This window comes from Falco biarmicus, unplaced genomic scaffold (genome assembly GCF_023638135.1).
Source record: "Falco biarmicus isolate bFalBia1 unplaced genomic scaffold, bFalBia1.pri scaffold_29, whole genome shotgun sequence".
Lineage (NCBI taxonomy): Eukaryota > Metazoa > Chordata > Aves > Falconiformes > Falconidae > Falco > Falco biarmicus.
Genome location: NW_026611851.1, coordinates 2,752 through 28,553, shown reverse-complemented (window position 1 = coordinate 28,553; position 25,802 = coordinate 2,752). Strand labels below are relative to the sequence as shown.

Sequence of the window (25,802 nt, the reverse complement as noted above, 5' to 3'; positions counted from 1 at the left end):
GGAGGAGGGTGATGAGGGAGAGGAAGGACAGGGGGGTGATGAAGGAGGGGGCACACACGTGAACTGGGACGCCCGCGGCGAGGGGCGGCGCCGGTTCAGCACCGCGGACAGCGCCGGGGCCGTAACCCCTCCCGCTTTGCCACGGGAGGGGCCGTCCTGCGACCCCCAGAGCTGTGGGGACCCCTGTGAGACCCCCCTCACATCCTCATGGTGCCCCAAATTTCGCCACCCACCCACCCCACCCACCCACCCCGGGCAGAGCGCAGGAGGCAGCAGGTAAAATCCGTCACTTTAATGGAAACTGGGGGGTGGGGGAGGGCCCTGGAGGGGGGGGTCTCCCCCTTCCAAGACAAAACCAGGGTCCCCGCTGTGCGCACACACACACCCCGGCAAGATCCAGTTGCCCCGAGAGGGGGGAGCAGAATGACAACTGAGAATCAGGAAATAAATAGTGAGTGGGGAGGTACCCGGGGCAATGGGGGTGTGGGGGATCCTGGGGGGTGTCAGGGTCCCCCCGTGTTGGGGAAGGCAGCTTGGGGAGCCTGGGGTTGATGAGGGGCTCCACCAAGTGCATGGAGCTGAAGGTGCCCCTTGGTGGGGGTTTGGACCCCTGGGGGTCCATCCTCACCTCCACAAAGCAGTCCTAGGGAAGTCAGGGTGACCCTGGGGGGCGTAGGAGTGGGTAGGGGGAGGCGCAACCCCCCCAGTGCCCCCCCCCTAGGTGCCGCGGGGCTCAGGGTGGCTCTTGAGCGCGTGGAACTTGAGGCCCTCGGGGCGCTCGAAGCGTCGCCCACAGCGCTCACAAGGGAAGGGACGTAGCCCAGGCCCTCCATGACGCCGCATGTGCCACGTCAGGGAGGCGCGTTGGCGGCAGCGGTACCCACAGACCTCGCACCTGGGAGAGGCAAGGGGACATCAGGGGCATGCACAGACCTCGCACCTGGAGGTGTGAAAGGGAGGGGTGAGGGTCACCCAAAGAGTTCACACCTAGGGGGAGTCAGGGCACCCACAGACATTGAACAGGCAGGGGTCAAGGTGGGTTTGAGGGGCACCCACAGATCTTGAACAGTGGGGGCAAGGGGGAACCCACAGACATCAAAGGGGGGGGGTCAAGGGAGAGTGAGGAGCACCCACAGACCTTGATGCGGAGCTGGGGGTGGAAGGGAGGGTTGAGGGTCACCCAAAAACCTTGCACCTGGAGAAGGGCAAGGAGGGGATCAGAGGCACCCACAGACCTCATGGGTGTGGGCAAGGAGCACCCGCAGACCTCAGGGAGGGGGGCAGAGAGAGTGGTGTCCGCTCCCCATGTCACTCCGCACAGCACTGGCCCCCCCATCATTGACCACCAGTGAGCGTCTCCCCAGTGCCCCCCCGCCCCCCGATGCTCATTGCAGGAGGGTCTCCCCGCTGCCTCCACTCTGGCGCACACCACAGGGGCATATCCCCTGTTACCCTCTGCCAACACACTGCAGGGGGGCCTCCCTTGCGCCCCCCAAGACACTCACTGCAGGGGGGTCTCCCCAGTGTGCGTCCGCCTGTGCACCTCGAGGTGATTCTTACGCTTGAAGGATTTCCCACAGGTCTCACAAGTGAACTCCCGCACGCCTGGGGACCAGGGACACAGGAGGGATGTTATTGGGGGAAGCGGGGGGGGAACAACACTTTTTGGGGGGGTGGTGGTGGGGGAAGTTGTTGGGGGGCTCACCAGAGTGGATGACCATGTGCCGGCGCAGATGGTTGGCAAGGTAAAACCTCTTCCCGCAGCTGGCCTGGGGGCACTGCTGGGTCCGGCCCTTGCGGTGCACCAGGTTCACATGGTTCTGGGGTGGGTGGCACAGAGGTGAGGGAAGCCCAGAGGGGGCCCAGGGGGGTCCCAGGGTAGGGGGAGCCCAGCACCTGAAAGCTGCTGAGAGCGACGTAGACCTGCCCACAGCCTGCATAAGGGCAGGTGATCGGCTCCGGGAGCTCCTCAGGGTCCCTGGGGGGGACACGGGCTCGCCTGCTCCGCCGCCGCCTGCGTGGCGAGGGGGGACATCACAGCCCGGGGTGAGGCTCCCCACCCACACAGAGACTGCAGCACTTGGGGGGGGGGGGGGGCGGGTCTAGGCATTTGAGGTGGAGGGATTGTCCCACCCCCTTGATGTGCCTGAGAGCTCCTAAACCCCTTCACAAAACCCCAACAGTTCCTGTGCTCCCCAGCACCGGGAAACTGGCCCAGGCCACTGCTCCCCCAAAAAGCCCCCACCCCTCCAAAAAGCCCCCAGAGCCATCCTCCTGGCCCCCAAGGGCCCCTCCATAACCCAAAGATCTCCAACCCTAAAAAAACCCAACACCCCTGTACCACACACTCCCCCCACTAAACCCCTTGTAAACCCCCAAGCCCCCACCTCAGCTCTGACCCCCTCTCCAGAAACTTGTAGTGATCTCCAAAGACACCCCACAACCCCCCATGATACAGCACACTTCCCCCGATCCCCCAGGGACACCCCAAACTCCATCACCCCTCCCAAGTCCACCCCCACCACTCTTGGGCCTCTGGGAACCCAAGTGACCCCCCCAGCTCAAACCTCTCAGGCTCTTTGGGGATCTCGTAGATGATGGCTGACACGTCACCACCATCGGCATCCTCAGCCAAGGGGGGTGGAGGGGGCTCCCGGGGGGGCTCTGGAGGAGGCTGGGGGGGGTGCTCAGCAGCAGGGAGTGGCACATCCTCCTGTTTCAGCCCCAGCACCTCGTCCTCCTCTGCCATCAGTGTAGGAAGTGAGGCCTTGCTGCCAACCCCAGCACCTGGGCCCCCGCCCGGCACCCTGATCCCCTCCATTCCTGACCCCAATCCCCCCAACCCTTATCCCCCCTGGCACCCCCAGCACCCCAGTTCCCCCAACCCCTGAGATCCCAGCACCCCAATCCCTCCCTGTCCCCCCACAGTGCCCCAATTCCACTCCCAACCCCTGAGATCCCACCACCCCAACCTTCCCAAGCCTTAACCCCCCCCAGCACCCTCAGCACCCTAATACCCCTCCCCAACCCCTGAGATCCCAGCACCCCAAACCTTCTCATCCCCATGATCCCCATCCCCCCACATACCTGTCTTAGGAAGGTGGGGGTCCAGGGGGGGTTGGGGGAAGGCACCTTCCCCATCCAGCACAGTGCAGGGTACCTCATCCCCACCCACATCCAGCTGCAGCCCCCCCAGTGCATCGTAGCCAGAGCTGGCCAGGATAAGGAGGGGGGACCCCTGCAGCAGGGTGGGGGGTGACCCATCAGCCAGCGCCCCCCTTCCCGGGCCCAGTCGCAGAGGCAGTGGCAGCGGCACGCAGACCACAGCCTCCAGTGCTGTCCCCCGTCCCTCTGCAGCACCCTCGGGGGGGCCTGGACCTGCAGGGGGGGCCACTGGTGCTGTCGAGCCCCCCCCCGGCATCGCCTCTGAGCCTGAACTGCAGCTCCCTGATGACGAGGAGCTGCCAGGAACTGCTGCTGCAAGAGAGAAAATTCAAGGCAAAGCCCCAAAGGAAGTACTGCCCCCCACCCCCCCAGCCCAAAAGAAGCCCCCTGGGCTCCCCCACCACCAGCCAGACCCCCAAGAAGTGCAGCCAAACCACCTCAGGCCATCACCCGCAGGTCCCAGCACCCAGCAGAGCAGCCCCAACACCCAGCCAAAGACCCCCAGCACCCAGCCAAGTACCCTCACGACCTCCCTATCACGACCTTGTGTGTGTGTTGTGCCCACCACCATCACCACGCACCGTCATCACTGTCACTGTCGGAGTCACTGAGAGGCCGCAGCGGCGAGTGCAGGTCCTGGAAGTAGCGATGCCCGCGCTCACACTGCCAGACAGCCGTGGTGTAGAGCCCCACCGAGGGGTCCAGCTCAGCCAGGCGTGGCTCGTAGGGGCAGCGCTGCCGGTGGTCCTCGTACCAGATCACCGCGTGTCGCAGGCAGTTGACATTGCGCCGTCGCCCTGGGGGAGGGCTGCTGGCAGCCTGGCACCCCCCCACTTGACCCCACGGCACCCCCATGTCCACCCACCCCAACAACCCCCTACCCCCCCCAATCATCCCTGGCCATCAACCTCTACCCCCCAGACCCCCAACCCGCACCCTCAGGCCTCCCACCCCTTGCCTAAGCCTCCCCACCCCCAGCCTAGAGTGCCCCCACCCACACCCTGCACCCAACCCGACAGGATCCCACCCCCCCCCCCCCCGTCACCAGCACTCACTTTTCTTCCGTTTGGGTTTTTTAGGAATCTGCTCCCATGGCTTCCTGCAGAGAGAGGGGTGGTGGTCAGGGGTCGGCCCATGCACTGGGGTGGTCATGCCACCTGGGGGGGGCCGGGGGGTGTCGTTGTTGTACCCGTGCTGGAGGAGGGATCATGCTACCCACAGGAGAGGAGGGGTAGTCAACCGGCAGGTGGGGAGGGATCACCATGCCACCCACAGGAGGGGGCAATCATTGTCCTGCCCCTGTGAGGGGAGGATCATCGTGCCATCAGCAGGGGGGGAAGGGGGGGTAGTGTCACCTGCGGGGGGTGGGGCGGGGGCGGTCATCCTGCTTGCAGAGGTGGGGTGATCGTCATGCCACTCGCGGGGTTGAGACGGGGGGGGGGGGTGGGTTGGTGGGGGGGTGTCATGCCTCCAGCAAGGGGTTCCGTCCTACCCGCGGAAGGGGGGGTGCCATCCCACCCATGGGGGGAGCTTGTCCCCCGCGGAGAGGCGGGAAGAGTGTTCATTCTACCCGCGGGCGGGGGTGGGGTCGCCTTTCCACCCATGAGGGGAGCTCGTCCCATCACTGCTGGGGGATCTTCCCCGCGAGCTGCAGGACCGACCGTGAGGGCCGCCCCCCACCCCGCGGCTCACCCGCGCCGCCCGGCACGCTGCCCCCGCTCCAAGCCCAGCAGGTAGGCCGCCAGCTTGGCATCGCTCCATCCGCTGCGGCGCCGCAGATCGACCCAGGGCCCGTGGGCCTCGCCCAGGTAAACCCGTCGCACGTCGTACTTCTTCCGCGACTCCAACCGCCGCCTCGCCCGATCCGATTCCGTTAGCCGTGGTCTCCCCCGAGCCTTCCGACCACCCGGTTCCCCTACGGGGCCTCGCCCAGGACCGGGCCCACCCCCCGACCCCGGGCCCGGGCCCCGTTCGGCCGCGCTCATGCCGGGCGCGCCGCCGATGATGCCACCACCGCTTCCGGTTCCGGCTTTTGGCGCAGCGCGCGTGCGCGGCAGGGCGCGGGGGTGGGCGGCTTCCGCCAGTCTGCCCCGGCGGCGGCGGGCCGGGCACTGCGCATGCGTCGGGGGTTCTGCCCGCAGCGCGCCGGCCCGTGCCTACTCCCGCTCCGGAACTCGGCACCGCCCGACCCCAACCACCCCCCGGGCCCCCACCGCCTCTGTACCCCTAGTGCCCATCTGCGCCTCCCCCCAACCCCCCCGTGGGCCCCCAGTGCTTTCCTGCCCCCCGATGTGCCACTAGCACCCATCTATTTGCCCCCCCAAGACCCCCCAGCACTTTCCTGCCCACCCTGTGTGCCCTTCCAGTACACCCAGCTGCTGCCCCCCACCCCCTCTGTACTCCCAGTACCCATCTGTGTCCCCCCCCCAACCCCCCATGGGCTCCCAGTGCCTTCCTGCCCCCCAATGTGCCCCCCTCAGTACCCCCAGCTACTGCCCCCCCCCACCCCTTCTGTACCCCCAGTACCCACCTGTGACCCCCCCAACACCCTATAGGCTCCCAGTGCCTTCCTGCCCCCCTCTCCCCCTCCATGTGCCCCACCCCCTCTGCACTCCCAGTGCCCATCTGCCCCCACCCAGAACCCCCACCACAAGCCCCACTGCTCTGTGGGTGACACAACCTTTATTCCCTGGGGGTTGCAGCGGGAGCGCTGCCCCCCCCCCTACTCCCACAGCCAGCAGCATCACCCCCGGGGTGACCATGCCCCTGTGGCAGGACGGGGGGCTCCAGCACACCGGCAGGGGGAATCACAGCCCCCAGGCTGAGTGCAGGGGGATCCCCAGGGGGGCCAGGAGGGGTGTCCCCCCCTTCCAGGTGGAAGATGACCGGGGTCTGCCCCAGGACAGGGTTCACCTCTTGCAGCCCTGCGATCCACTTGCCCAGCGTGTGCCGGTCACCGGCCCCCGCCATGCACAGCGCAAAGACAGGGCCTTCCTCCACTGCGGGGGGGAGCATGGGGTCAGAGAGCGGGCACAGGGAACCCCCTTACCCCTGCCCCTGTTTCCCCATGTCTTACCTTCATCCACATCGAAGTCGTCATCGTCCCAAGGGCCACGCTCCAGGTCCAGGTCGAGATGCAGGGGGTAGTAGAGGCTGCGCTCAGGGTCTGGGGGCTCCTCCTGGGATGGGCAGGGGGCTTCTCCTACCTGTCCTGGGCCAGGGTCCCCCCCTCCAGGGCCACTGGTGTCCACTCCCACCCCTCCTGTCCTAGGCCACGGGGGTCCCGTCTCCTGTCACCCATCCTGGGCCAGGGGCTCCCCTCTGAGACCATGAGGGTCCCATCCTGGGCCGTGAGACCATGCTCAACCTGCTCTGGGCCATGGGGGTCCCACCCTCTCCCACCCTTCCTAGGCCAGGGGGTCCCTGCTGGGGCTGTGGGGGTCCCATCCTGGACCATGAGAGCTCCCTCCCCCGTCTCTGGGCCATGGAGGTCCCAGCCCCACCCCATCCTGGGCCAGGGTATCCCACCCTGCCCCATTCCGGGCCATGAGGCCCCCCTGACCCACTCGGGGCCATTGGGATCCCACCCCCTCCCACCCATCCTAGGCCAGTGGGTCCCCTCTGGGGCTGTGGGGGTCCCATCCTGGGTCATGAGCCCCCCCACCCCTGCTCTGGGTCACGCGGGTCCCATCCCCACTCATTCTAGGCCAGGGGGTCACCTCTGGGGCTGTGGGGGTCCCGTCCTGGGCTATGAGAGGCCCCCCGCCCACTCTGGGCCATGGGGGTCCCAGTCTCTCCCATCCTGGCCCAGGGGGTCACCTCTGTGGCCATGGATAGCCCGTCCCACCACTGCCACCCAGGGTCATGGGGAGCCCCTTCCCCTCCTCTCTCAGATGTTTTATTCAGCCCTCCACCACCCCCGTGCCCCAGAGGTCTCACCCGCAGGTGGGGAGGCAGGGGGTCCCCCCGTAACACGTAATAGCAGAGGCGGGTGCTGCGCAGCCAGAGAGGGAATGGCCCCTCCACGAAGACGGGCCGTGCCGGGCCATGCCGGGCCAGCAGCTCCTGCTGGTCAGGGCTCTGGGCACCTGCAAGGGACAATGCAGAGCTGGGGACCCCCCACCAAACCCTGCACCCCCTCCAAGGAACCTCAGCACTGGGGACTCAACACTCCCCTCCCCCAAACACCAGCGTCCCTCGCATTGGCCAGGGTCCCCAAGCCCACAGGGTATGTCCCCCCACATGCTGGGGTTCCCCCAAAACACACGAGTCCCTGCTGCAGACACATCACTCCCTCGTTCCCCAGTAAAAATGCCCACGTGTCCCCCGTGACACCCCAGTACCTCCAGAACCCCCACGCTCACCGATGATGTAGGGCTGGACGGAGCCTTCATCCTCCCCGCCCTCCGGCACCGGCCGCTTTGGGAGATGGTTGTCACCAGCTGTCACTTAATGACCCAGGGACAACAGACACTGTCCCCAAGGGGGGGCGCACCACCCCACCACTGTGACAGAGGGGGGGCCCTCTGTGACCCCATCCTCACATCTCCCGCCCTAGCTCTGTGTCTGTGCCCCACCTGGCTCATGGGGAGGTGGGTCCCTGTCCCTGTCCTGCACTCCCCGCCCAAGAGTGGCATTGGTCCCGTACTCCCTGCCTGCCCATCCCCGTGTCCCCCACATGTCCCCATCCCTGCATCCCACATCCCACGTCCCCATCTCTGTCCCCTGTGTCCCCCAAGTTGCCATCCCCACATTCCCCATCCCCACATCCCCCTCTGCACCCATCCCCATGTCCCCATCCCCATGTCCACCCACGTTCCCATCCTCACATCCCCTGTTCCCATGTCACTCCACGTTCCCACCCCCATGCCCCCATCCCTGTGTCCCCTCTGTGTCCCCATCCCCACATCCCCTATCCTCATGTCCCCCCATGTTCCCATCCCCATGTCCTCTATCCCCATGTCCCACCATCCCTGTCCCCCATCCCCACAACCCACAACCCTGTGTCCCCATCCCCATGCTCATGTCTCCCAACCTCCTGTCCCCCCAACCCTGTGTCCCTCCATGTCCCCATGTCCCCCATGCCCATGTCCTCCCGTGTCCCCACCCCCATGTCCCCCCATGTCCCCATCCCCCAACCCTGCGTCCCCATGTCTCCATCCTCACGTTCCCATGTCCCGCCACGTTCCCATCCTCATGTCCCCATCCCCATATCCCCCATCCCTGTGTCCCCTCACGTCCCCATCCTCATGTCATCCATCCCCGTGTCCCTCCATGTCCCCCAACCCCATGTCCCCTCACGTGCCCATCCCCATGTCCCCTCATGTCCCTCTGTGTCCCCATCCCTGCATCCCCCATCCCCATGTCCCCTCACATCCCCATCCTCATGTCCCCCATCCCCATGTCCCACCTGGTAGATGGTGAGGCGCACATCGGGGTCGTTGGCGATGCGGCGCAGGCCCAGGTGGGCAGCAGCCAGGCCGGGGGGTGGCAGCCGGGGGGGCAGGGGGTAGGGGTTGGCATGGCGCAGCCGGGGCAGCCAGTACAGCAGCCGCTGGCACTTGCGCACAGGGCGGCTGCGGGGCCCAAAGATCCCCAGGAGCAAAAACCGTGTCTCCGCATCGGGCATGACGCCTGGGCGGGGACATGGGTGCCTGGGGGAGGGGGCTGGGACCCAGGGGCACGCAGCACCCCAGCCCCCACCCCGAGGGGGCTGAAACCCCCTCCTCCCCCTGCTGCACTCACTGTGCTGTCCCCTGTGTCCTCACTCACCCCACGCCCCTCCATGTCCCCCCATCTCCCACCATGTCCCCTGTGTTCCCCCATCCCCATGTCCCCCCAACTCCTACTGTGTCCCTCCAGGCCCCTCACATCCCTGTGTCCTCCCCATCTCCCACTCTGTCCCCCAGCCCCACTCCCCCGTGTCCCCCCAGTCCCACAGTGTCCCCCTGACCCTCTCCAGCCCCATGCCCCTCCATGTCCCCACAACTCCCACTGTGTCCCCTCGGGATCCCAATCCCCATGCCCCCCTTGTGTCCCCCTGGCTCCCCCCATCCCTGTGTCCCCACAGCCCCTCAGTGTCCCCGGGGTCCCTCAGCCCCACACACCCCTGTGTCCCCCATTGTCCTGCTCTGTCCCCCAACCCCCTCAGTCCCATGCCACTCCGTGTCTCCACAGCCCCACCCCACCCCCCACTCACCATATCGCTCCATCTGCTCCAGGATCTGCAGCCCGCACTCCTGCTGCCGGGGGAAGGGGCTCAGCATGCGCTGGAGGGGTCCGCGGGGCACCCAGGGCCCACGGGGCAGCAGGCGCAGCAAGCGGTGGTAGGCCTCGCGCTGTCTCGCCACCCCCAGCGCCGGCATGGCCGCCAGTGCCGCCTCCACCAGCTCCAGCCGTCCCACACGGCGCCCCGGCCTCTGCTCCAGTGCGGCCAGCGCCGCTGCAAAGGCTGTGGAGCCACCATCCTCCTCCTGGGAGCCACTAGGAGGGCTGCGCCATGCCAGGGGCCCCGAGAGGTCCCCTGAGGGGTCCTCCGAGGGGTCCTGCGCGGGACGTCCACTGTGCTGCCACATGCTCTGAGCAACCTGGGAGGAAGAAAGGGGGTGAGGCTGGGGGGACGACCCCGTCCCGTCCCATCCTCAGCCACGCTCGCACACCTCCTGTGTCCTGTTTCCCATCCCCCACCATATCCTGCTGCATCCCCCAGGTCCCTCTACCCTCATGCCTCCACTGTGTCACCCCACACTAAACTGTGTCACCTGGGCACTCCAGCAACAAACTCCCCCGCACCCCCTTGTGACCCCCCCAGCTCCACCAGAGACGCCCAGGCCCCCCCATGTCACCCCCATCTTCAACTGTGTCCCCCGGTCCCCCCAACCTCACACACCCCATCCCCATTCCCCCTCTGTGACCCCCCATCTCCCTCTGCATCCCCTGGGCGCTCCGTCCCCACGCCCCTTCAGGTCCCCCCATGCCCCCCCGTGTCCCCCAGGACCCCCATCCACCTACCCCCCTGTGTCCCCCCCACCTCCTGCCATTTCCCCTGCCCGCCCCCATCCTCAAGCCCAGCTCTGTGTCCCCAGGCTCCGCTATCCCAAACACCTCCTTATATAGCCCCACGCACCCCAGTGTCCCCTTGGATCCTTATCTCCACGCCCCCCCCCGTATCCCCCCCCCCGCCCCCCCGTGTCCCCCAGGACCTCTATCCCCACGCCCCCGCCCTGTGTCCCCTAGCCCCACCCCATCCCCACACCGCCACTGTGTCCCCCCACGCCCTCCGGCCCCCCCCGGACCTGCGGGCCCCCCCAGAGCCCCCGGGGCAATGCGAGGGCCCAGCGCAGCCTCATGGCGGCCATGGGGTCGGTGCGGTAGGGGTTCAGAGGTCACGGCTGGTCACCGAGGTCCCCCCGCCGGGGTCGTACCCCTGGGCGCCGCCATGTCCCGCTGACCCCGCCGGCAAGTGCTTCCGGGTCACGAGGCGCGCCCCGCGGCAGAGCCAATCGCCGCGCGCTCCTCGCCCAGCGGCGGGGCCCGGGCGGTGATTGGCGGCTCGGGGAGGCGGGGCTTGAAGGGGTTCCCCGTGACGTCAGAGGGGGACCCGCGGCTGAGCTCAGAGCCGGGGCTACACGATGATGTCAGCACCGGGGACAGCGGCGGCCTTGGGCGCTGCTGGGCGACGCCAGAGCCTGGGGCTCGCGGTGACGTCACGCGGTTACGTCACAGACGTAACGGTTGCTATAAATGGAAATGGCAGGTGCGACCTGGGGGGGCGGCCCCAAAGCTTGGGTCCCCCGGCCTGCCCGGGGGGGGCCGTCCCCCCCGCCCGGGACAGCGACCCCCCCCGAGGCCAGCGACCCCCCTCCGGGGCCGAGACCCCGCGGGGGGCGGGCAGGTCCCCAATACCAGGTCCCCCGGGCCGCCCCCGGGGGGGGAGGGGCGGGGGCACATTCTCCACCAGTGACGAACCGCCCCTCCCCCCCCAGGGCCGGCGGAGTCCAATCCGCTGACGGCACCGGGAGGACCCGCGGGGGGGGGGGGGTGGGGTGGCCCGGGGTCGGGGGGACAGACAGCCCGGGGTTGGAGGGACAGACAGCCTGGGGTAGAGGGACGGGGGGAAGAAGGGATGGAGGGGGAAAGGGGAGGGGGCGGCCTGGGGCTCCCCCCTTCCCTCCCCCACGCCGGGATCCCCCCGCTAAATGTGGAAAAAATGACGCCACCACCCGCCCCGTGGTGATGTCAGCGCGGCGGGAAGCGCGGATTGGCTGGCGGCGGCCCGGCCTGGGGGGGCTCCGCGCCCTCCACCGACTTTTAAAAGTGGCGGCGGCGCCGGGTCGGGATCGGGACGGGGCGCCCGGGAGGGACAGGGACGAGCCGAACTGAGCCGAGACCAGCCGAGCCGAACCGGGACAGATCCGGACCGGGACGACCCGAGCCGGGCCAAGCCGAGCTGAGCCGAGCCGGGATAAACCCGGACCGGGACGGGACGAGCAGAGCCGACCTCCCGGGACCCCCCGGGACCCCCCGCACAGGGCCCATGTCCAACGTGCACTTTAACCGCGGGCCGGCCTACGGGCTGTCGGCCGAGGTGAAGAATAAGGTGGGCGGAACTGGGCCGGGCCGACCCGGGCAGGACTGACGCGTCGGCGGGGGGGGACCGGACCGGGGCGGGGGGCGGCAGGACTCGGGGGGACCGGACCGGGGGCTGGAGGCGGGGCAGAACCCAGTGGGACCGGACCGGGGCGGGCAAGACCTGGTGGAAGCAGGCTGAGGAGGGGGGGCAGGACCCTGCGGGACCGGGCCGAGTCGGGGGTCGGGACAGGACCGGACCCGGGGGGGGCAGGACCCAGGGTGGAGGGGGCGCTGGGAGGGGGGGGGGCAGGACCCGGCCGGAGCGGGCGGGGAGGGCAGGACCCGGCGCTGTCCCTGGTGCTGCCCCGGGCGGGGGAGCGCTGCCGCCAGGGTCCCCACCCCCGGTGGGGTGGTGACGGGCCCCGGATACTTGTGTGTCGTCCGTGTCCTTGTCCGGGGGGGGTGCCCGGCACCGGGGGCCCTCTGTCTGCCTGTCGTCCCCATCCCCGGGCCGTGCCTCAGTTTCCCCCTGCCACCACCCCGGGGGGGCGGGTGCACAGCATCCCTTGGGCTCGCCTCCTGCGGGGAGCGGCGCGGGAAGTGTTAACCCGGAGGGGCCCCCTGGGTGGCCCGGGGGGGGCCCCGCCGCCCCCGGCCCCGCCGCGCGGCCTTATAAGGCGTCGGAGAGCGGAGGGCGGGCGGCCGCGGCCCGGGGCTATATATGGGCAAAGGTTCGGCGGGCCGGGGGGGCCGGGCGCCGGGGGCCTCCCTGCTGCGGGGGGGTCCCCCCCCTTCCCCACCTCACTGCCCGCCCCCTGCACCCGCGATGGTGGGGGCACCCAGGTGTCCGAACTGTACTGTGCTCCCCCCCACCCCGTGTCCCATCGATGGGGGAAGCTGGAGTGGGGGCTGAGCTGATGTGACACCCCCCTCCCCATGTCCCCCCTTCTCGGGCCCCTGTCCCCTCCTGCATCCTCCCACTCCAGTGTCCTCCTAAACCATGTCTCCCTAATGATATCAGTGTCCCCTGTGTCCCCCTGACCATGTCCCCCCCAGTGGTGTCCCCTCGATAGCCCCCATGTCCCAATATCCTCCTGATACTGTCCCCCTGATGCTCTCCTGCATGTCTCCCTGACCACGTCCCACTCAATGGCGTCCCTGTGTCCCGCTGATGCTGTCCCCCATGTCCCACTCAATGGCGTCCCTGTGTCCTGCTGATGCTGTCCCCCATGTCCTGCTGATGCTGTTCCCCATGTCCCCCCCAACGGTGTCCCCATGTCTCCTGTGTGCCACTGACGCTGTCCATGTCCCTCCCAACGGTGTCCCTTTGTCCCCTGTGTCCCACTGGTGCTGTCCCTGTCCCCAGCTGGCGCAGAAGTACGACCTGCAGCGGGAGCGGGAGCTGCGCGCCTGGATTGAGGGGACCACCGGCCGCCGCATTGGAGACAGTTTCATGGATGGCCTCAAGGACGGCGTCATCCTCTGCGAGTATGACCCATGACCTCCTCTGACCCCAAACTTGACCCCAGTGCTGGCCCTGACTCGGGGCTGTCTTTTGGGAGCGTGTCCCCCCCCCACCTTGGGTAATCCCGTGGGAATCAGCCCAGCCTTGACTACGGACCTGAACCCCGACCCTATCCCTTGCCCCCGGCTGACCTCACCTGGGCTGACCCTTGCTCTGACCTTGACCCCTGCCCTGCCCCATCCCCCTCCCCTCCCAGGCTCATCAACAAGCTGCAGCCTGGCTCCGTGCAGAAGGTGAATGAACCCATCCAGAACTGGCATAAGGTGAGAGGGGACCCCGGATGGGGTTGGGGGTGCTACAGGGGGTCAGGGTCACGGGGACAGGTAGGGAGCAGGGCTCGGAGATGACCTGTGTGCAGCTGGAGAACATCGGAAACTTCCTGCGGGCCATCACGCGCTACGGGGTGAAGCCCCACGACATCTTCGAGGCCAATGATCTCTTTGAGAACACCAACCACACGCAAGTCCAGTCCACCCTCATCGCCCTCGCCAGCCAGGTGACCCCCCAGGGTGGGACATGGGGTCCTCGGGGAAGGGGGCCGGGGGAGGTCAGAGGGTCCCTATGTCCCCTTGGAGGCCATGAAAAACACAGGGGTCCAGTCATCCTCATTGCCAGGCAGGTGACCACCCTGGGGGGGAACAGGGGATCCTTGGGGGGAGGGGGGGGGTCTGGGGGGGGGGTGTCAGAGAGTCCCCATGTCCCCTTGGAGGTCACAAATGACACGAGGGTCCAGTCATCCCCATTGCCAGGCAGGTGACCACCCCAGGGTGGGACACGGGGCACTTGGGGGGGGGGGGGGGGGGGCGGGTAAGAGGGTGGCCATGTTCCCTTGGAGGTCACCAACTGCACAGGGGTCCAGTCATCCCCATTGCCCTCACCTACTGGGTGATAGGGGCCAAACGGGGCAAAGCTGGGGGGCTCGGGGTGGGGGGTGGCGTTAGGGGTCTTCAGGTGGTCCCCACGGACTTTTGGGGGAAGTGGGGATAAATGTGGTCTGGGGGCCACAGTGGGGCTAGGGCACACGCACCCTGAGCCCCAGGGTGTTATCCAGGCCAAGACGAAGGGGAACAACGTGGGTCTGGGGGTGAAGTACGCAGAGAAGCAGCAGCGACGCTTCCAGCCTGAGAAGCTGCGTGAAGGCAGGAACATCATTGGTCTCCAGGTGACAGGGGGACAGGCATGGGGACACAAGGACACAGGGACGCACAGGGTGGCTGGGGAGTCTCTTGGGGACACGAGATTCGCTATGGAGTGTTGGGGGGGGGTGAATAGTCCCAAGTGTCTTTAGGCTGTTTGCTGTCATGGGGGACGCGGACATTGTACCTGCTGCTGGTGACACGCTGTCCCCCGTCCCCAGATGGGCACCAACAAGTTTGCCAGCCAGCAGGGCATGACAGCATACGGGACGCGGCGGCACCTCTACGACCCCAAGTTGGGGACAGATCAGCCACTGGACCAGGCCACCATCAGCCTCCAGATGGGCACCAACAAGGGCGCCAGCCAGGTGGGGACAGGAGGCAAATTGTCCCCAAGGGTGCCAGCCAGGGATGAAGGGGGGCAGTCATTGTCCCCAAGGATGCTAGCTGGGGTGGGGACACACAGACATGGCCATCCCTGTGGGGACCGTACCATGTAGGGCCAGCCAGGTATGGGGACAGAGGGACACTGATGTCACTACAGCATCCCGGTGTCCTGGGGCATGGGGACACGGCACCGGAGGATGGGGGTTAGGGAGACCCTGTGGGCAGTGGGGGTGGGTGAGAGGATGGGGGGGCCACCATGGCCCCTAACATCCTGAGATGGGGTCCCCTGAGGAGGCTGAGGGACACCTGGGAAGGACAAGGGACCCCCTCACTCCCTGCAGAGGGGCTGAGGACACCCCTGGGGAGGCTGATGGACCCCCCCAAACCCCACAGAGAGGCTGAGGGACCCCCAATCCCTGCGGAGAGGCTGAGGGACCACTGGGGTGGACAGAGGACACACCCACACCCAATCCCCATAGAGAGACTGGGGACATTCCTGGGGAGGACAGGGGGACCAGACCCCCAGAGGAAGCAGAGGGACCCCTTGGGAGGGCAGGGGATTCCCCCATGGTCCCCCTGAGGAGACCAGGGGACCCCCCCGAGCCCCTATAGGGAGGGCAGGGGACTCCTAGGGAGAGCAGGGGATCCCCCCAATCCCCATGGAGAAGGCAGGGGACACCCCTAGTAGGGAGAGAGGCTGAGGGCCCCTGGTGAGGGCAGCCCCACCCCCCACAGGGAGGGCAAGGACCCCTGGGGAAGCTGAGGGACCCTTAGAGAGAGCAGGAGATTCCCCCCCAGTCCGCATAGATACCCCGAGACCCCCTCCTCGGTGAGTCACAGAGCACCCCCCATGACTTTCCCCCTCCCCAGGCCGGGATGACAGCCCCAGGGACAAAACGTCAGATCTTTGAGCCAGCGTTGGGTATGGAACGGTGCGACACACTGACCATTGGGCTGCAGATGGGCAGCAACAAGGGTGCCTCACAGCAGGGCATGACGGTGTACGGGCTGCCGCGGCAGGTCTATGACCCCAAGTACTGTGGTGGCCCTGAGCTGCTGGGCGAGGATGGCCTTGATGGCTTCTACAACTCCCAGTAGCCACCGGGCTAGCGGTTGCTTGCGCTGCATCGCCCTGCCCCGCGCGTACCAGGGTCGCACTGCACTGGCCTCACCACGCCACAAACCCCCCCCCCGCCCCCCCCCCCCCCTCGCCTCTCCAGGGCCCTGTGGGGCTGGCTCAGCCAAGGGGGGGTTTGGCCCATGGGGGTTCAGCCCGGGGGTTTACCCCCCCTGCCGCGTGAAGCCACTGAGGCACAAATAAAATCCACACGCAAAGTCACTGTTTTCATGGGGGACGGTGGCAAGATGGGGAGCAATGAGAGATGGGGGGATGTAAGATGCTGAGGGGTAGAACAAGGGGGGGCAATGAGGGATGGGGGACTAAGAGGGGACAGCAGGGATGGGGGGACATGAGATGGGGGGTAGAACAAGGTGGGGGGGCAATGAGGCATGGGAAGACAAGAGATTGGGAGGGGTAGCATGAGGTAGGGGGGGCAATGAGGGATGAGGGGACACGAGGTGGGGAGGGGTGGAATGAGGTGGGAGGGCATTGACAGATGGTGGACACTGAGGTCTACAGCAGGACACCGAAGGTGAGCAGGCACAAAAGACCACCAAGACACAGGGGGGGACATTTCAGGAGCCGGACAGCCCAAAGGGTGCCATACGGAGGATGAGGGAGACCCTGGACACGCAGGTTCCCCATGCCAGGGCAGCACCGAGCTTGGGGTGACCTCCACAGAGCCCACAAAACAACCGCTCCCCCCACCCACCCCACCCATGCAGGCACCCGTGACACCACAGCCAACCCCAAAGAGGTCCCCAAGGGGCAACTGAGTCCCCGGCTTCAGGCGCTGGTGGCCAAGGGTGACAATCTGCCCTCGCACAGGACAGTTGTCAGCACCGCTGTGCTTCATTAGGGCCTCGGTGTCACCTGGCCTCACATGTCCCCAGCCACTCCCTGAGTCCCTGTGCCCCTCACAGTAGCAGCGCCAGTGACAAGGACACTGAGCCCCAGCCCAGACCCGCAAGAGCATTTATTTGAGGGCAGCTCTGCCAAAACGCATCACCCTCCTGCCCGGCCCCTGTCCCCGGGTCCCTGTGGCTCATGGAGTAGGGGTCCCATGCCCAGGGAGCAGGTGGGACACGTCCTGCGTCACCGCGTGAGTCCGAGCCCCTGTGCCCAGGGCCAGAAAAGTAAAAAATGTAAAGAAAACACCACAAAGCCAGAGGCAGGGATGTGACACACCCCCACCTCAGGGTCTGGGGGCAGCGATGTGAGCTCCCCCCCCTCCCCCCAAGGGGTCTGGGGTTGTGCTGCAGGCAGAGTCTGCCCTGGCCGTTACTGGTTGGCAGCTTCGCAGGCATCAATCCAGTCGCTGTAGACATCCACTGGCTCCGACAGGTCTCGTGGGGGATGTTAAGGCACTAACGGAGGCAAAGGGGGGGGTCCAGGGTGGGTCAGGGGGGTTGGGGTCCCAGTAAGGATACAGGTGATGGGCGTCTGGAACTCCTCCAGGCAGACTGTACAGGAGATCACCCCTGTGTTTCGGGCACGGTCCCTGGGGGGGCAGCAGGGGACAAGCTGCTACAGGTGGCATCTTCAGCCGTGCCTGCCCCCCGCCGCCCAGGGCTGCAGCCCCCTCCCCTGGCTGTAGCCCCCCTCCCCCTACTCACATCTTGACATCGCAGGACTTCTCGTGGTTGCAGAAGGGGCAGGTGAACTGCGTCTCCAGCGTCCCCGTCACCTTCTTCTTGGGTGGTGGCTTCCGCTTGGATTTCCGTCGCCCCATGGCTGCGGGAACCGCAGTGGTTGTGGGCCCGGGGAGGCAGGGAGCTGCAGACCCCTCCCCGGTGCCCAGTGTCCAGGAGCTCCCGTGGGCATGGCCCCAACCCATAACAGGCCACGGTGGGGGCAAGCTTGACGCCTCCGGGACCCTCCTGGCATCCACTGGCCCCCCAGCCCGTACCCCCGGCCTAGCTCCCTGCAGCCCCCATTCGCTGCCACGGCTTCCCGCAGCCCCCAGACCTCATCACCCCCCAGCAGTCTGGCTCCCCACAGCCCCCACCACACCCCAGCCTGGCTCCCTACAGCCCCCTGACCCCCCACTCCCCGGCCTGGCTCCCTGCAGCCCCCAGTCCCAGCATGTACCCGCGGCCTGACTCCCTTCAGCCTTCAGCCCCCAGCCCCGCCCCGCCTCTGGCCTGGCTCCCCGCAGCCCCCGCCGCCATCGCCCCCCGGCCTGGCTCCCTGCAGACCCCAGCTCGTACCCCCAGCCCCCATCACCCCCCAGCCTGGCTCCCTGCAGACCCCAGCCCCCATCACGCCCCCAGCCTAACTCCCTGCAGCCCCCATCACGCTCCAGCCCGGCTCCCTGAAGCCCCCAGACCGCAACCGCAGCCCCCATCACCCCCATCACGGCTCCCCACACCCCCCACCACACCCGGCCGCGGCCCCCCCCCGGACCTGCCGCCCGCTCCCGCCGCGTTTCCCCCAGCGACAGGCACTTCCGCCGCCGTGACCCGGAAGTGGTCCAGGCCCCACCTCCGCCTGACGCCGCTTCCGCCCACTCTGCGCCCATTGGCTGACGGGGGCGGTGGCCCCGCCCCCCCCTTCCCGCTTTGGGACGATCGATCACGACAGCGTCTCCATCGCGACAGCGTCTCTGTGATAAACGCAGTCATGATTCATGTCAAAAATAGAATGTAGTGCGCTAAGTGGAATTGTTGTACCCTGTGTAAATCTAAACCCTGTGCCACAATTGTAATGAATGGGCGCGTGTGGCGCTCCTGTGAGACAATGGAAAAGCTCCCCCTTCCCCTGAGGCAATCGCTGCGTAGAAAAGCGCGCCAAAGGAGAGCCAATAGGAGGAGAGGGCGTACCCTAACGGCCCAATGGGGGAGAGCGGGACGAACATCCGGCGAGAGGTGATTGGTCGAGATCCGGGCATAAAAGACGCCACTTTTAGGGCTCAGGTGTGCGTGTGGTGGAGCTAATTGAGTTCTCTGCGCACCCAGCGCTGCTTTTGCGTGTTGTTTCTCAGCCGAAATTGATTGAACCCCAAATAAAATTGTTTTAATTGTTATCGTTTATAACAATCTGGTGACCCCGACGTGATCTCGCTGTGCTTTCCTGGACTGTGACTTTTCGAGGGGCGCCCCACAGATTTTGGCTCGAGGGTAGCAGTGTAGGTCAGTCTCCGGAGATCAGCGAACAAAAGAGAAACAATAACCAAAAGGGATTGGAGCTCCTAGGGGAAAAACTGCAGTAGGAAGGACCCGTAATTCTCGTGCACGAAGCTCCGAACGAAGCCGATGGAGTCGTGAGTATAAGGGAAGCCGTTCGGTTGGGTGGGTATCGGTTACTTGTGTGCAAGAGTGTGATTGAGACGGAACCTAATTCTGGAAACGGACTCTAGGTTCGGAGCCAGGATTTGAGTTCCGAAGCGAGTCTGGGGGTCTTCTAACCGCGGTTCCAAACTCCCGCGAGGGACTTGGCCGGTGAAGGACTTAAGCGGTTCCTATAGGATTCGTGGGTGGGATCTCGACTCCTATAGGGTATGTGGGTGGGTGAAGGGTTCAGCCCCTGCAGGACACTCTTACCGGTAACTAAGGGCGATAGGAAGCCACTGTAAAAGTCCTAGGATTCGCGGGTGGGTGATAGGTCCAAAACCCCCTGTAGACATTGGTATCGGCAACCAAGGGTGTAATACTCCCGGATACCGTAGGGGGGCGCAAACCTCCTGCAAGACAGTTATTGGTTGCTAAGGGCGATAGGAATTGCCGTAAAATTCCTAATGAAAATGGGCCAACAGGAGTCAAGATTTGAAGAGGAAACAAAGGAAGAAAAGGAATACCCACAAATTATTCCCCTGGATAGTGCTTTAGGAATAATGCTCAGGCATTGGGGTCACTGGCCATCTCAAGAGGGAAAAACTAAAACAAAAATGGTCTGTTACTGTATGGACGTGTGGACGAGAGAGGCAATTTAATCCGATTATGTATATTGGCCGATATTTGGATGTTTTGATGATTGGATGTGTAAGACATTAAATTTATATGTGAATAACAAAGAGCCCTTCAGTCAGAAAGAAAGTGAATATGCTGCACTGTGGAGAGGGTCGGAGACGGGAAGATTGGTTTCATTATTTCCTTTGAGAGAAAAGAGAGAAAGGGAGTCACGGGAGACTGAAACTAAACCAACCACGTCGTCATGGGAGCCATCAGACAATTTACCCCCGCCTTGTTTAAGGCAGGATGCGGAAGGCCGTCAGGAGAGGATACATCCCCCACTGCCTCCCGACCCGGTTCCTTCGACTTCCCTCTTCTCTCCTCCTTCTCACACATAGTACAGAAAGAGAGAGATGAAAATTATAAAAAAGAAGGAGCAGTGGCTCTGGCTCCCCTCCGAGAGGTACCGATAGATGGAGATATAGGAGGAACTGGATTTGTATCTGCACCTTGGAATACAGGAGATGTGAGATCCTTTAAAAGAGAAATGGGTCATCTGTTAGATGATCCTTTGGGAGTCTCTGAATGGTTAGACCAGTTCCTAGGTCCTAATACCTATACCTGGGAAGAAATACAATCTATCTTAGGAATATTATTTACAGCTGAAGAAAGATCTATGATTAGACAGGCAGGAATACAGATGTGGGAAAGAAGGTATCAACAAGGCACTCCTGGGGAACAGAAGTGGCCTAACCAGAACCCAAACTGGAGTAACCAAAATGCCTCTGATAGACAGAATATGTCAGATTTGAGAGAGTTGATTATCCAAGGAACCAAGGGGGCAGAATATTAATAAGGTTTTTAGTGAACAACAGGAAAAGGACGAGTCTCCTGTGGATTGGTTAGAGAAACTGAGGAAAAAATTATAAATGTATTTGGGGCTAGGCCCAGCCTCTCCAGTTGGAGAAGCATTTCTAAAAATCCAATTTGTGGCCGGATCATGGGGGGATATAAGAAAGAAACTGGAAAAGCTGGACAGTTGGCAAGAACAAGGATTACAAGAACTGTTGAAGGAAGCTCAGAAAGTGTATGTACAGAGGGATGAGGAAAAACAAAAAGAGAAAGCAAGAATGTTTGTAGCGGCAGTCCGGGAAACAACAAATGGAGGATTTCCAGGGAAAATGCTCGAATGTTATCATTATGAGCAGAGGGGACATTTAAAAAAGGACTGGAGGAGACGAATGAAGGACAAACAGATGTTTAATGAAGATGAATAGGGGTATCAGGGGCTCTACATTCTGCAGACAAAAACAACATCTGAGCCCTTGATAAATTTAAAGATTGGTCCCCAAGAGGAGAAGGTAATGGTTTTTTAGTTGATACAGGAGCTGAACAATCTACAGTTCGGCACATCCCTTTGGGATGTCGAGCAAGTAGAGATACAGCTTTGGTAGTTGGAGCAACAGGGGAACCTTTCAGGGTTCCTATTATTAAAAATGTAAAGATTGAATCTAAAAGGACGAGATTTGATTATACAATTTGGAATGAAATTGGAAGTAAAAAAAAGAACCATCATGGTAAATTTATATCAATTAACAATAAAGGAATGGAGAGTCGTAACTGAACTTGAGGATACCAAACTTACTTTTAAAAGAACTTGATGTAACAGTTCGGGAAATTTATATTGACTTCTGTAAAAGGGTAATTGAATTTACAAAAATTTAAAGTACAAGAGAATCGATGTTATCTTTAGTAGCTGATGGAACCTGCTTTTCCCCAATTTTCCAGGACCTCTGTTGGTGTTTGTTATGTTGGAAGTCTTAAAAAGAAAGGCACACCTTGGTAAAAACTGGAGAGGGCGAGACCGGAGGGAATCAGTGCTGCAGGTGACAAGGTCTGCTGAGGGCTGCAACCCCTGGCGCTGTGACCGCTGAGCAGTATGATCCTGACCTGACCTGATAAGATCAGGACCTTATCAATAAGGGTCCTGACTGGAACGCTGTGGGAAGGTGTGGACACCCTTTATACTTCCAATTTTATATTAAGAAAACAGAGGGATGGATAAAGAAAGGAGAAGATAACTAACGATGTTTTATCGTGAGATGAAAACGGGACTCAAATATGAAGTTCCCAAAGTTGCTAAAAATGTATTTGTAAAACTTGTCAAAAATATAACAAAGACTAACTATTTAATCTTACCAACTGTTGTATGTAATTGACTTACCGAAGGGAGTGTTATACTCCTGGGAATATTTGGGGGGTTGTTACTTATCCCTGTTTGTTTTGATTGAAAACATGAATCAATGAGGTAAACAAGGGGGGATTGTGATAAACGCAGTCATGATTCATGTCAAAAATAGAATGTAGTGCGCTAAGTGGAATTGTTGTACCCTGTGTAAATCTAAACCCTGTGCCACAATTGTAATGAATGGGCGCGTGTGGCGCTCCTGTGAGACAATGGAAAAGCTCCCCCTTCCCCTGAGGCAATCGCTGCGTAGAAAAGCGCGCCAAAGGAGAGCCAATAGGAGGAGAGGGCGTACCCTAACGGCCCAATGGGGGAGAGCGGGACGAACATCCGGCGAGAGGTGATTGGTCGAGATCCGGGCATAATTAGGGCTCAGGTGTGCGTGTGGTGGAGCTAATTGAGTTCTCTGCGCACCCAGCGCTGCTTTTGCGTGTTGTTTCTCAGCCGAAATTGATTGAACCCCAAATAAAATTGTTTTAATTGTTATCGTTTATAACAGTCTCGGTCCAAAGTCCTTTTATTGGGGGGCGTCTGGGCTGTGGATACCCACAAGACCTTGGGGGCCCCCGAGGTCAGGGCTCACAAGGGTCCTCCCCTCTGTCCTCCAGGTCAAAGGTTACAGGGGGGTCCCGCCCCATGGGGGACACGGGTCCATGGTGACTGTCCCCTCCCATGTGGGGGGAGGGGAGAGACCAGTTCCCCACCCCCACCTCCACTGCAAGTCTTGGGGGTGCTGGGGTCAGAGGTCACGTGGGGGGCAAGGCCACACGGTAGAGGACACGGCCGGTGGCCTCCAGGAAGGTGATGGTGGCTGCGTGGGCGTCCAGGCGCAGGTGAGCAAAGCCCCCTGGGGAGGGTGGGGGCTCCAAAGAAGAAGCGGAGGGAGCCAGGGGGCACGGCCCCCCCATGGCTCTGGGACCCTTCCACGAAGTTCCCGGCACCGCTCACCACGTAGCCCACCCCCCCCTCCTCCAGGAACTGGGGGGGGGGGCAGAGATAAGGGGGGGTTAGGAAGGAGGCTGGTGTGTCCCCCCCATGCGGGGGTCCCTGCCCCCACCACCAAGACCCTGCCCACCGCCCACGCCTCAGGAACCCAGGGGGCACAGATGAGGAGGGGAAAGATGGGAGGAGTCCCTGAACATTGAGGGGTCCCATGGGGGGGTCTGGGGGTTCCTCATACACCAGGATCCCATTGGAGGGTCCTTGGATACTGGGGGTCTCACTGGAGAGGTCTGGGGGTTCCTCAGATACCAGGATCCCGCTGGGGGGGCCCTTGGACACTAGAGGGGTAACACTGGGGGGTCTTTAGACACCAGGATCCCATTGGGGGGATCCCAGACAGCAGTCCTTAGACACTGGGGTGTCCCCCATTTGGGGGGTGTCTGGGCACCCCCAGGCTCACCTGCAGGTTGTGGTCGTGGCCGCAGAGGTAGGCAGTGACACGGTGATGCCGCAGCAGCGGGCCGCAGCAGCCGCAGCAGGCAGGTGGTGGGGCCATGCTCGGCCACTGACCACACTGGGTAGTGGCCGGCCACCAACACGTAGCGGTCATGGCGTGCAGCCGCCAGCCGTCCCCGCAGCCAGGCCAGCTGTGCCGCCGCTGCTGCTGCATCCCAGGGGCCCTGGGGGGCACCCCCTGCCCCAAAGTCGTCGCTGCCACCGCAGAGCAGCACTGTGTCCCAGCATCAGCAGCCGGGCTGAGGCATTGGTGCCCGGCAGGGAGAGACGGAGGCTGTAGTAGTAGTGGGGGAAGTGCCTGCGGGACACAGGGGACATGTGGGGACACCCAAGGGATACCCCAGCAAAGGGCACAGGTTGGAGCAGAAAATGCTGGTGGGACACAGGGGACATGTGGGGATACCCAGGGGATACCTCAGCACTAGGTACAGGCTGGAGACAAGCCCCGCCCCCCCAGGAGGGGGCTTGGGGACATGTGGGGACACCCTGGGGGGGCATGGGGACACGTCAGCAGCAGGCACAGGTTGAAGTAGTAGTGTGGGAAGTAGCTGTGGGACACAGGGGACACGTGGGGACACCCAGGGGATACCCCAACACTGGGCACAGGCTGGAGCCGGAAATGCTGGTGGGACACAGGGGGCTTGGGGACATGTGGGGACACCCTGGGAGGATGTGGGGACATGCCAGCAGCAGGCACAGGTTGAAGTAGTAGTGTGGGATGTCACTGTGGGACACAGGGGACACTTGGGGGAGACCCTGGGGACATCCCAGGAGTCATCGGAATCATCCTGGTGACATCCCAGGAGTCCATGAGAACACCCTGGGGACATCCCAGGGGTCCTCAGAAACACCTTGGGGACATCCCAGGGGTCCTCAGGCACACACTGGGAACACCCTTGTGCCAGTCCAGGGGTCCTCGGGAACACCTTGGGGACATCCCAGGAGTCCTTGGGAACACCCTGGTGACACCCTGGTGACATCCCAGGGGTCCTCGGGCACACCCGGGGGACATGGGCAGGTGGCTGTCCCGGGGGCGGGGGGAGGGGGGGAGGTGTCCCTACCATCGGGGGGAGTGGTGGCCATATGCCAGCTGTGCAGTGACGTTCCCCGCGTGGTCGTGGTTCCCTGCCAGCACGAACCAGGGCAGCTCCCGAAGCCCCGGGGCCGTGAACACTCGCTCGAAGGTCTCCTGGGGGGGGGGGACGACACACATGACATGGCAGAGGTCAGAGACACAGACACGGGGACACAGGGAGGGGGACATGGGGGTGTGACGTTTCCCTTGCGGGGATACCGGGGTCACCTCGGAGGTCTTGCCCCACCTCCAAGATACTTCCCAGCCCGCCCCCCTCGCATTTTAGTGTCGTCCCCCCCGGGATGGGGGGGGGTCATACCTGGAAGCGGGGGTCCCACTCGTCTCGCACCCCCTCATAGTAGAAGTTGTCCCCAAGGGCGAGGATGAAGTCGGCGCCGAGGTCAGTGGCTACGCGTCCCATGGCTGCTGCCGTGGCCACCTCACGGGGGGTGGCAAAGGGGGGGTCGGGGACCCCCCCCCCAGTCACCCACCGCCAAGAACTGCACCGCCCCCTCCGGGCCCCCCCCGGCCACCAGCATCACCATCACCATCACCCACAGCAGCGCCAGCATCTGGAGAGGGTGTCCAATGGGGCACAGGCGTTGGGAGGGGGTGAGGGGGGTGGGGTGTGGGGTGGGCTAGGGAGTCCTGGTCCCCATCCATGGGGAGTCCTAGGGATCCCAGCCCCCACTCACGGGACACAGGTATCGGGGGGGGTGGGGGTGTGTGGAGGGGTGTGTGTGGAGCGGGGAGCAGAGTGTCCCAGCCCCCACCCATGGGACACAGGTGTCTGGGGGAAGTCCCTGGGGTCCAACACCCCCCCCCCAGGACCCAGGTGGCCGGGGGGGGGGTCCCACTCCATACCCATGGGACACAGGTGTTGGGAAGGGGTGTCCCAGCCCCCACCCATGGGCAGTTCTAGGGGTCCCAGCCCCGACCCACAGGACCCAGGTGTCTGTGGGGGGTCCCTGGGATCCAAGCACCCACCCATGGGACACAAGTGTCTAAGTGGGGGTCCCAGTTCCCAGCCATGGGACACAGGCACTTGGGGGGTGCCAGGGGGGTCCCAGCCCCACCCATGGGACACAGGAGTCCAAGGGGGTCTCTGGGGTCCAAGCCCCCCCCAATAGGACCCATGTGTCCATGGGGATCCCTGGGGCTCCAGCCCCCACCCATGAGACCCAGGCATGCAGGGGCTCCCAGCCCCCACTCACGGGACCCAGGCGTCAG

The 25,802-nt window shown here is 63.9% G+C and overlaps 5 protein-coding genes and 1 long non-coding RNA gene across 13 annotated transcripts; 2 read left to right on the top strand and 4 right to left on the bottom strand.

Moving 5' to 3' along the window:
* Positions 1–277: 277 nt before the first annotated feature.
* On the bottom strand, positions 278–5,298 carry ZNF653 (zinc finger protein 653). 5 transcript variants are annotated; one of them, XM_056326127.1, is made up of 9 exons: positions 4,858–5,298; positions 4,221–4,264; positions 3,747–3,962; positions 3,088–3,477; positions 2,568–2,742; positions 1,897–2,014; positions 1,706–1,820; positions 1,506–1,605; positions 278–895 (listed from the first exon to the last, which is right to left on the bottom strand). In XM_056326127.1, exons 1-9 carry the CDS (start codon positions 5,148–5,150, stop codon positions 718–720), a joined length of 1,629 nt encoding a protein of 542 aa, XP_056182102.1. In that variant the 5' UTR covers positions 5,151–5,298; the 3' UTR covers positions 278–717. The 5 variants fall into 5 exon arrangements, with proteins under 5 accessions (XP_056182102.1, XP_056182103.1, XP_056182105.1 ...); XM_056326128.1 differs by having other exon boundaries at positions 3,088–3,474; XM_056326130.1 differs by having other exon boundaries at positions 3,747–3,984; positions 4,858–5,066.
* Positions 5,299–5,830: 532 nt separating this feature from the next.
* Positions 5,831–10,644, bottom strand: ECSIT (ECSIT signaling integrator). 2 transcript variants are annotated; one of them, XM_056326132.1, is made up of 7 exons: positions 10,461–10,644; positions 9,365–9,752; positions 8,576–8,799; positions 7,530–7,584; positions 7,105–7,253; positions 6,242–6,344; positions 5,831–6,164 (listed from the first exon to the last, which is right to left on the bottom strand). In XM_056326132.1, the coding sequence occupies exons 1-7, from the start codon at positions 10,521–10,523 to the stop codon at positions 5,848–5,850; spliced, it is 1,299 nt and encodes a 432-aa protein (XP_056182107.1). In that variant the 5' UTR covers positions 10,524–10,644; the 3' UTR covers positions 5,831–5,847. The 2 variants fall into 2 exon arrangements, with proteins under 2 accessions (XP_056182107.1, XP_056182108.1); XM_056326133.1 differs by having other exon boundaries at positions 8,576–8,819; positions 10,461–10,637.
* A 704-nt stretch (positions 10,645–11,348) lies between these two features.
* Positions 11,349–16,122, top strand: CNN1 (calponin 1). 2 transcript variants are annotated; one of them, XM_056326123.1, is made up of 7 exons: positions 11,353–11,764; positions 13,103–13,224; positions 13,458–13,524; positions 13,620–13,757; positions 14,313–14,423; positions 14,619–14,765; positions 15,655–16,119. In XM_056326123.1, exons 1-7 carry the CDS (start codon positions 11,702–11,704, stop codon positions 15,880–15,882), a joined length of 876 nt encoding a protein of 291 aa, XP_056182098.1. In that variant the 5' UTR covers positions 11,353–11,701; the 3' UTR covers positions 15,883–16,119. The 2 variants fall into 2 exon arrangements, with proteins under 2 accessions (XP_056182099.1, XP_056182098.1); XM_056326124.1 differs by lacking the exon at positions 14,313–14,423 and having other exon boundaries at positions 11,349–11,764; positions 15,655–16,122.
* Positions 16,123–16,862: 740 nt separating this feature from the next.
* ELOF1 (elongation factor 1) lies at positions 16,863–18,453 on the bottom strand. Of its 2 annotated transcripts, none has more exons than XM_056326126.1 (4): positions 18,311–18,453; positions 17,521–17,638; positions 17,335–17,405; positions 16,863–17,250 (listed from the first exon to the last, which is right to left on the bottom strand). In XM_056326126.1, the coding sequence occupies exons 1-4, from the start codon at positions 18,423–18,425 to the stop codon at positions 17,186–17,188; spliced, it is 369 nt and encodes a 122-aa protein (XP_056182101.1). In that variant the 5' UTR covers positions 18,426–18,453; the 3' UTR covers positions 16,863–17,185. The 2 variants fall into 2 exon arrangements, with proteins under 2 accessions (XP_056182101.1, XP_056182100.1); XM_056326125.1 differs by having other exon boundaries at positions 17,521–17,640; positions 18,314–18,364.
* Positions 18,454–18,541: 88 nt separating this feature from the next.
* Positions 18,542–21,992, top strand: LOC130143442 (uncharacterized). The gene is made up of 2 exons (XR_008819744.1): positions 18,542–19,166; positions 21,583–21,992. It is a non-coding gene; the product is annotated as an uncharacterized LOC130143442 (long non-coding RNA).
* Positions 21,993–22,648: 656 nt separating this feature from the next.
* On the bottom strand, positions 22,649–25,143 carry ACP5 (acid phosphatase 5, tartrate resistant). Its single transcript, XM_056326121.1, is given in 8 exon segments — positions 22,649–22,899; positions 22,901–23,017; positions 23,442–23,501; positions 23,503–23,718; positions 23,720–23,795; positions 24,559–24,686; positions 24,892–25,050; positions 25,052–25,143. Coding segments are annotated over 8 exon segments (942 nt in total). The 5' UTR covers positions 25,124–25,143; the 3' UTR covers positions 22,649–22,785.
* Positions 25,144–25,802: the final 659 nt, after the last annotated feature.

Coding starts and splice junctions, on each gene's coding strand:
- ZNF653 (XM_056326127.1), bottom strand. CDS start 5,150: ATGAGCGCGGCCGAACGGGGCCCGGGCCCGGGGTCGGGGGGTGGGCCC. Junction 3,478..3,746: donor CGACAGTGACAGTGATGACG/GTGCGTGGTGAT, acceptor TCTCTCTTGCAG/CAGCAGTTCCTGGCAGCTCC. Junction 2,015..2,567: donor ATCCCCAAAGAGCCTGAGAG/GTTTGAGCTGGG, acceptor CTCGCCACGCAG/GCGGCGGCGGAGCAGGCGAG.
- ECSIT (XM_056326132.1), bottom strand. CDS start 10,523: ATGGCCGCCATGAGGCTGCGCTGGGCCCTCGCATTGCCCCGGGGGCTC. Junction 7,254..7,529: donor CGTCCAGCCCTACATCATCG/GTGAGCGTGGGG, acceptor TGTCCCTTGCAG/GTGCCCAGAGCCCTGACCAG. Junction 6,345..7,104: donor CCCTGCCTCCCCACCTGCGG/GTGAGACCTCTG, acceptor TGCCCATCCCAG/GAGGAGCCCCCAGACCCTGA.
- CNN1 (XM_056326123.1), top strand. CDS start 11,702: ATGTCCAACGTGCACTTTAACCGCGGGCCGGCCTACGGGCTGTCGGCC. Junction 13,525..13,619: donor CCATCCAGAACTGGCATAAG/GTGAGAGGGGAC, acceptor ACCTGTGTGCAG/CTGGAGAACATCGGAAACTT. Junction 14,424..14,618: donor GGAACATCATTGGTCTCCAG/GTGACAGGGGGA, acceptor CCCCGTCCCCAG/ATGGGCACCAACAAGTTTGC.
- ELOF1 (XM_056326126.1), bottom strand. CDS start 18,425: ATGGGCGCAGAGTGGGCGGAAGCGGCGTCAGGCGGAGGTGGGGCCTGG. Junction 17,639..18,310: donor GCGGCGGGAGCGGGCGGCAG/GTCCGGGGGGGG, acceptor CGGTTCCCGCAG/CCATGGGGCGACGGAAATCC. Junction 17,251..17,334: donor GTTCCAGACGCCCATCACCT/GTATCCTTACTG, acceptor ATCCCCCACGAG/ACCTGTCGGAGCCAGTGGAT.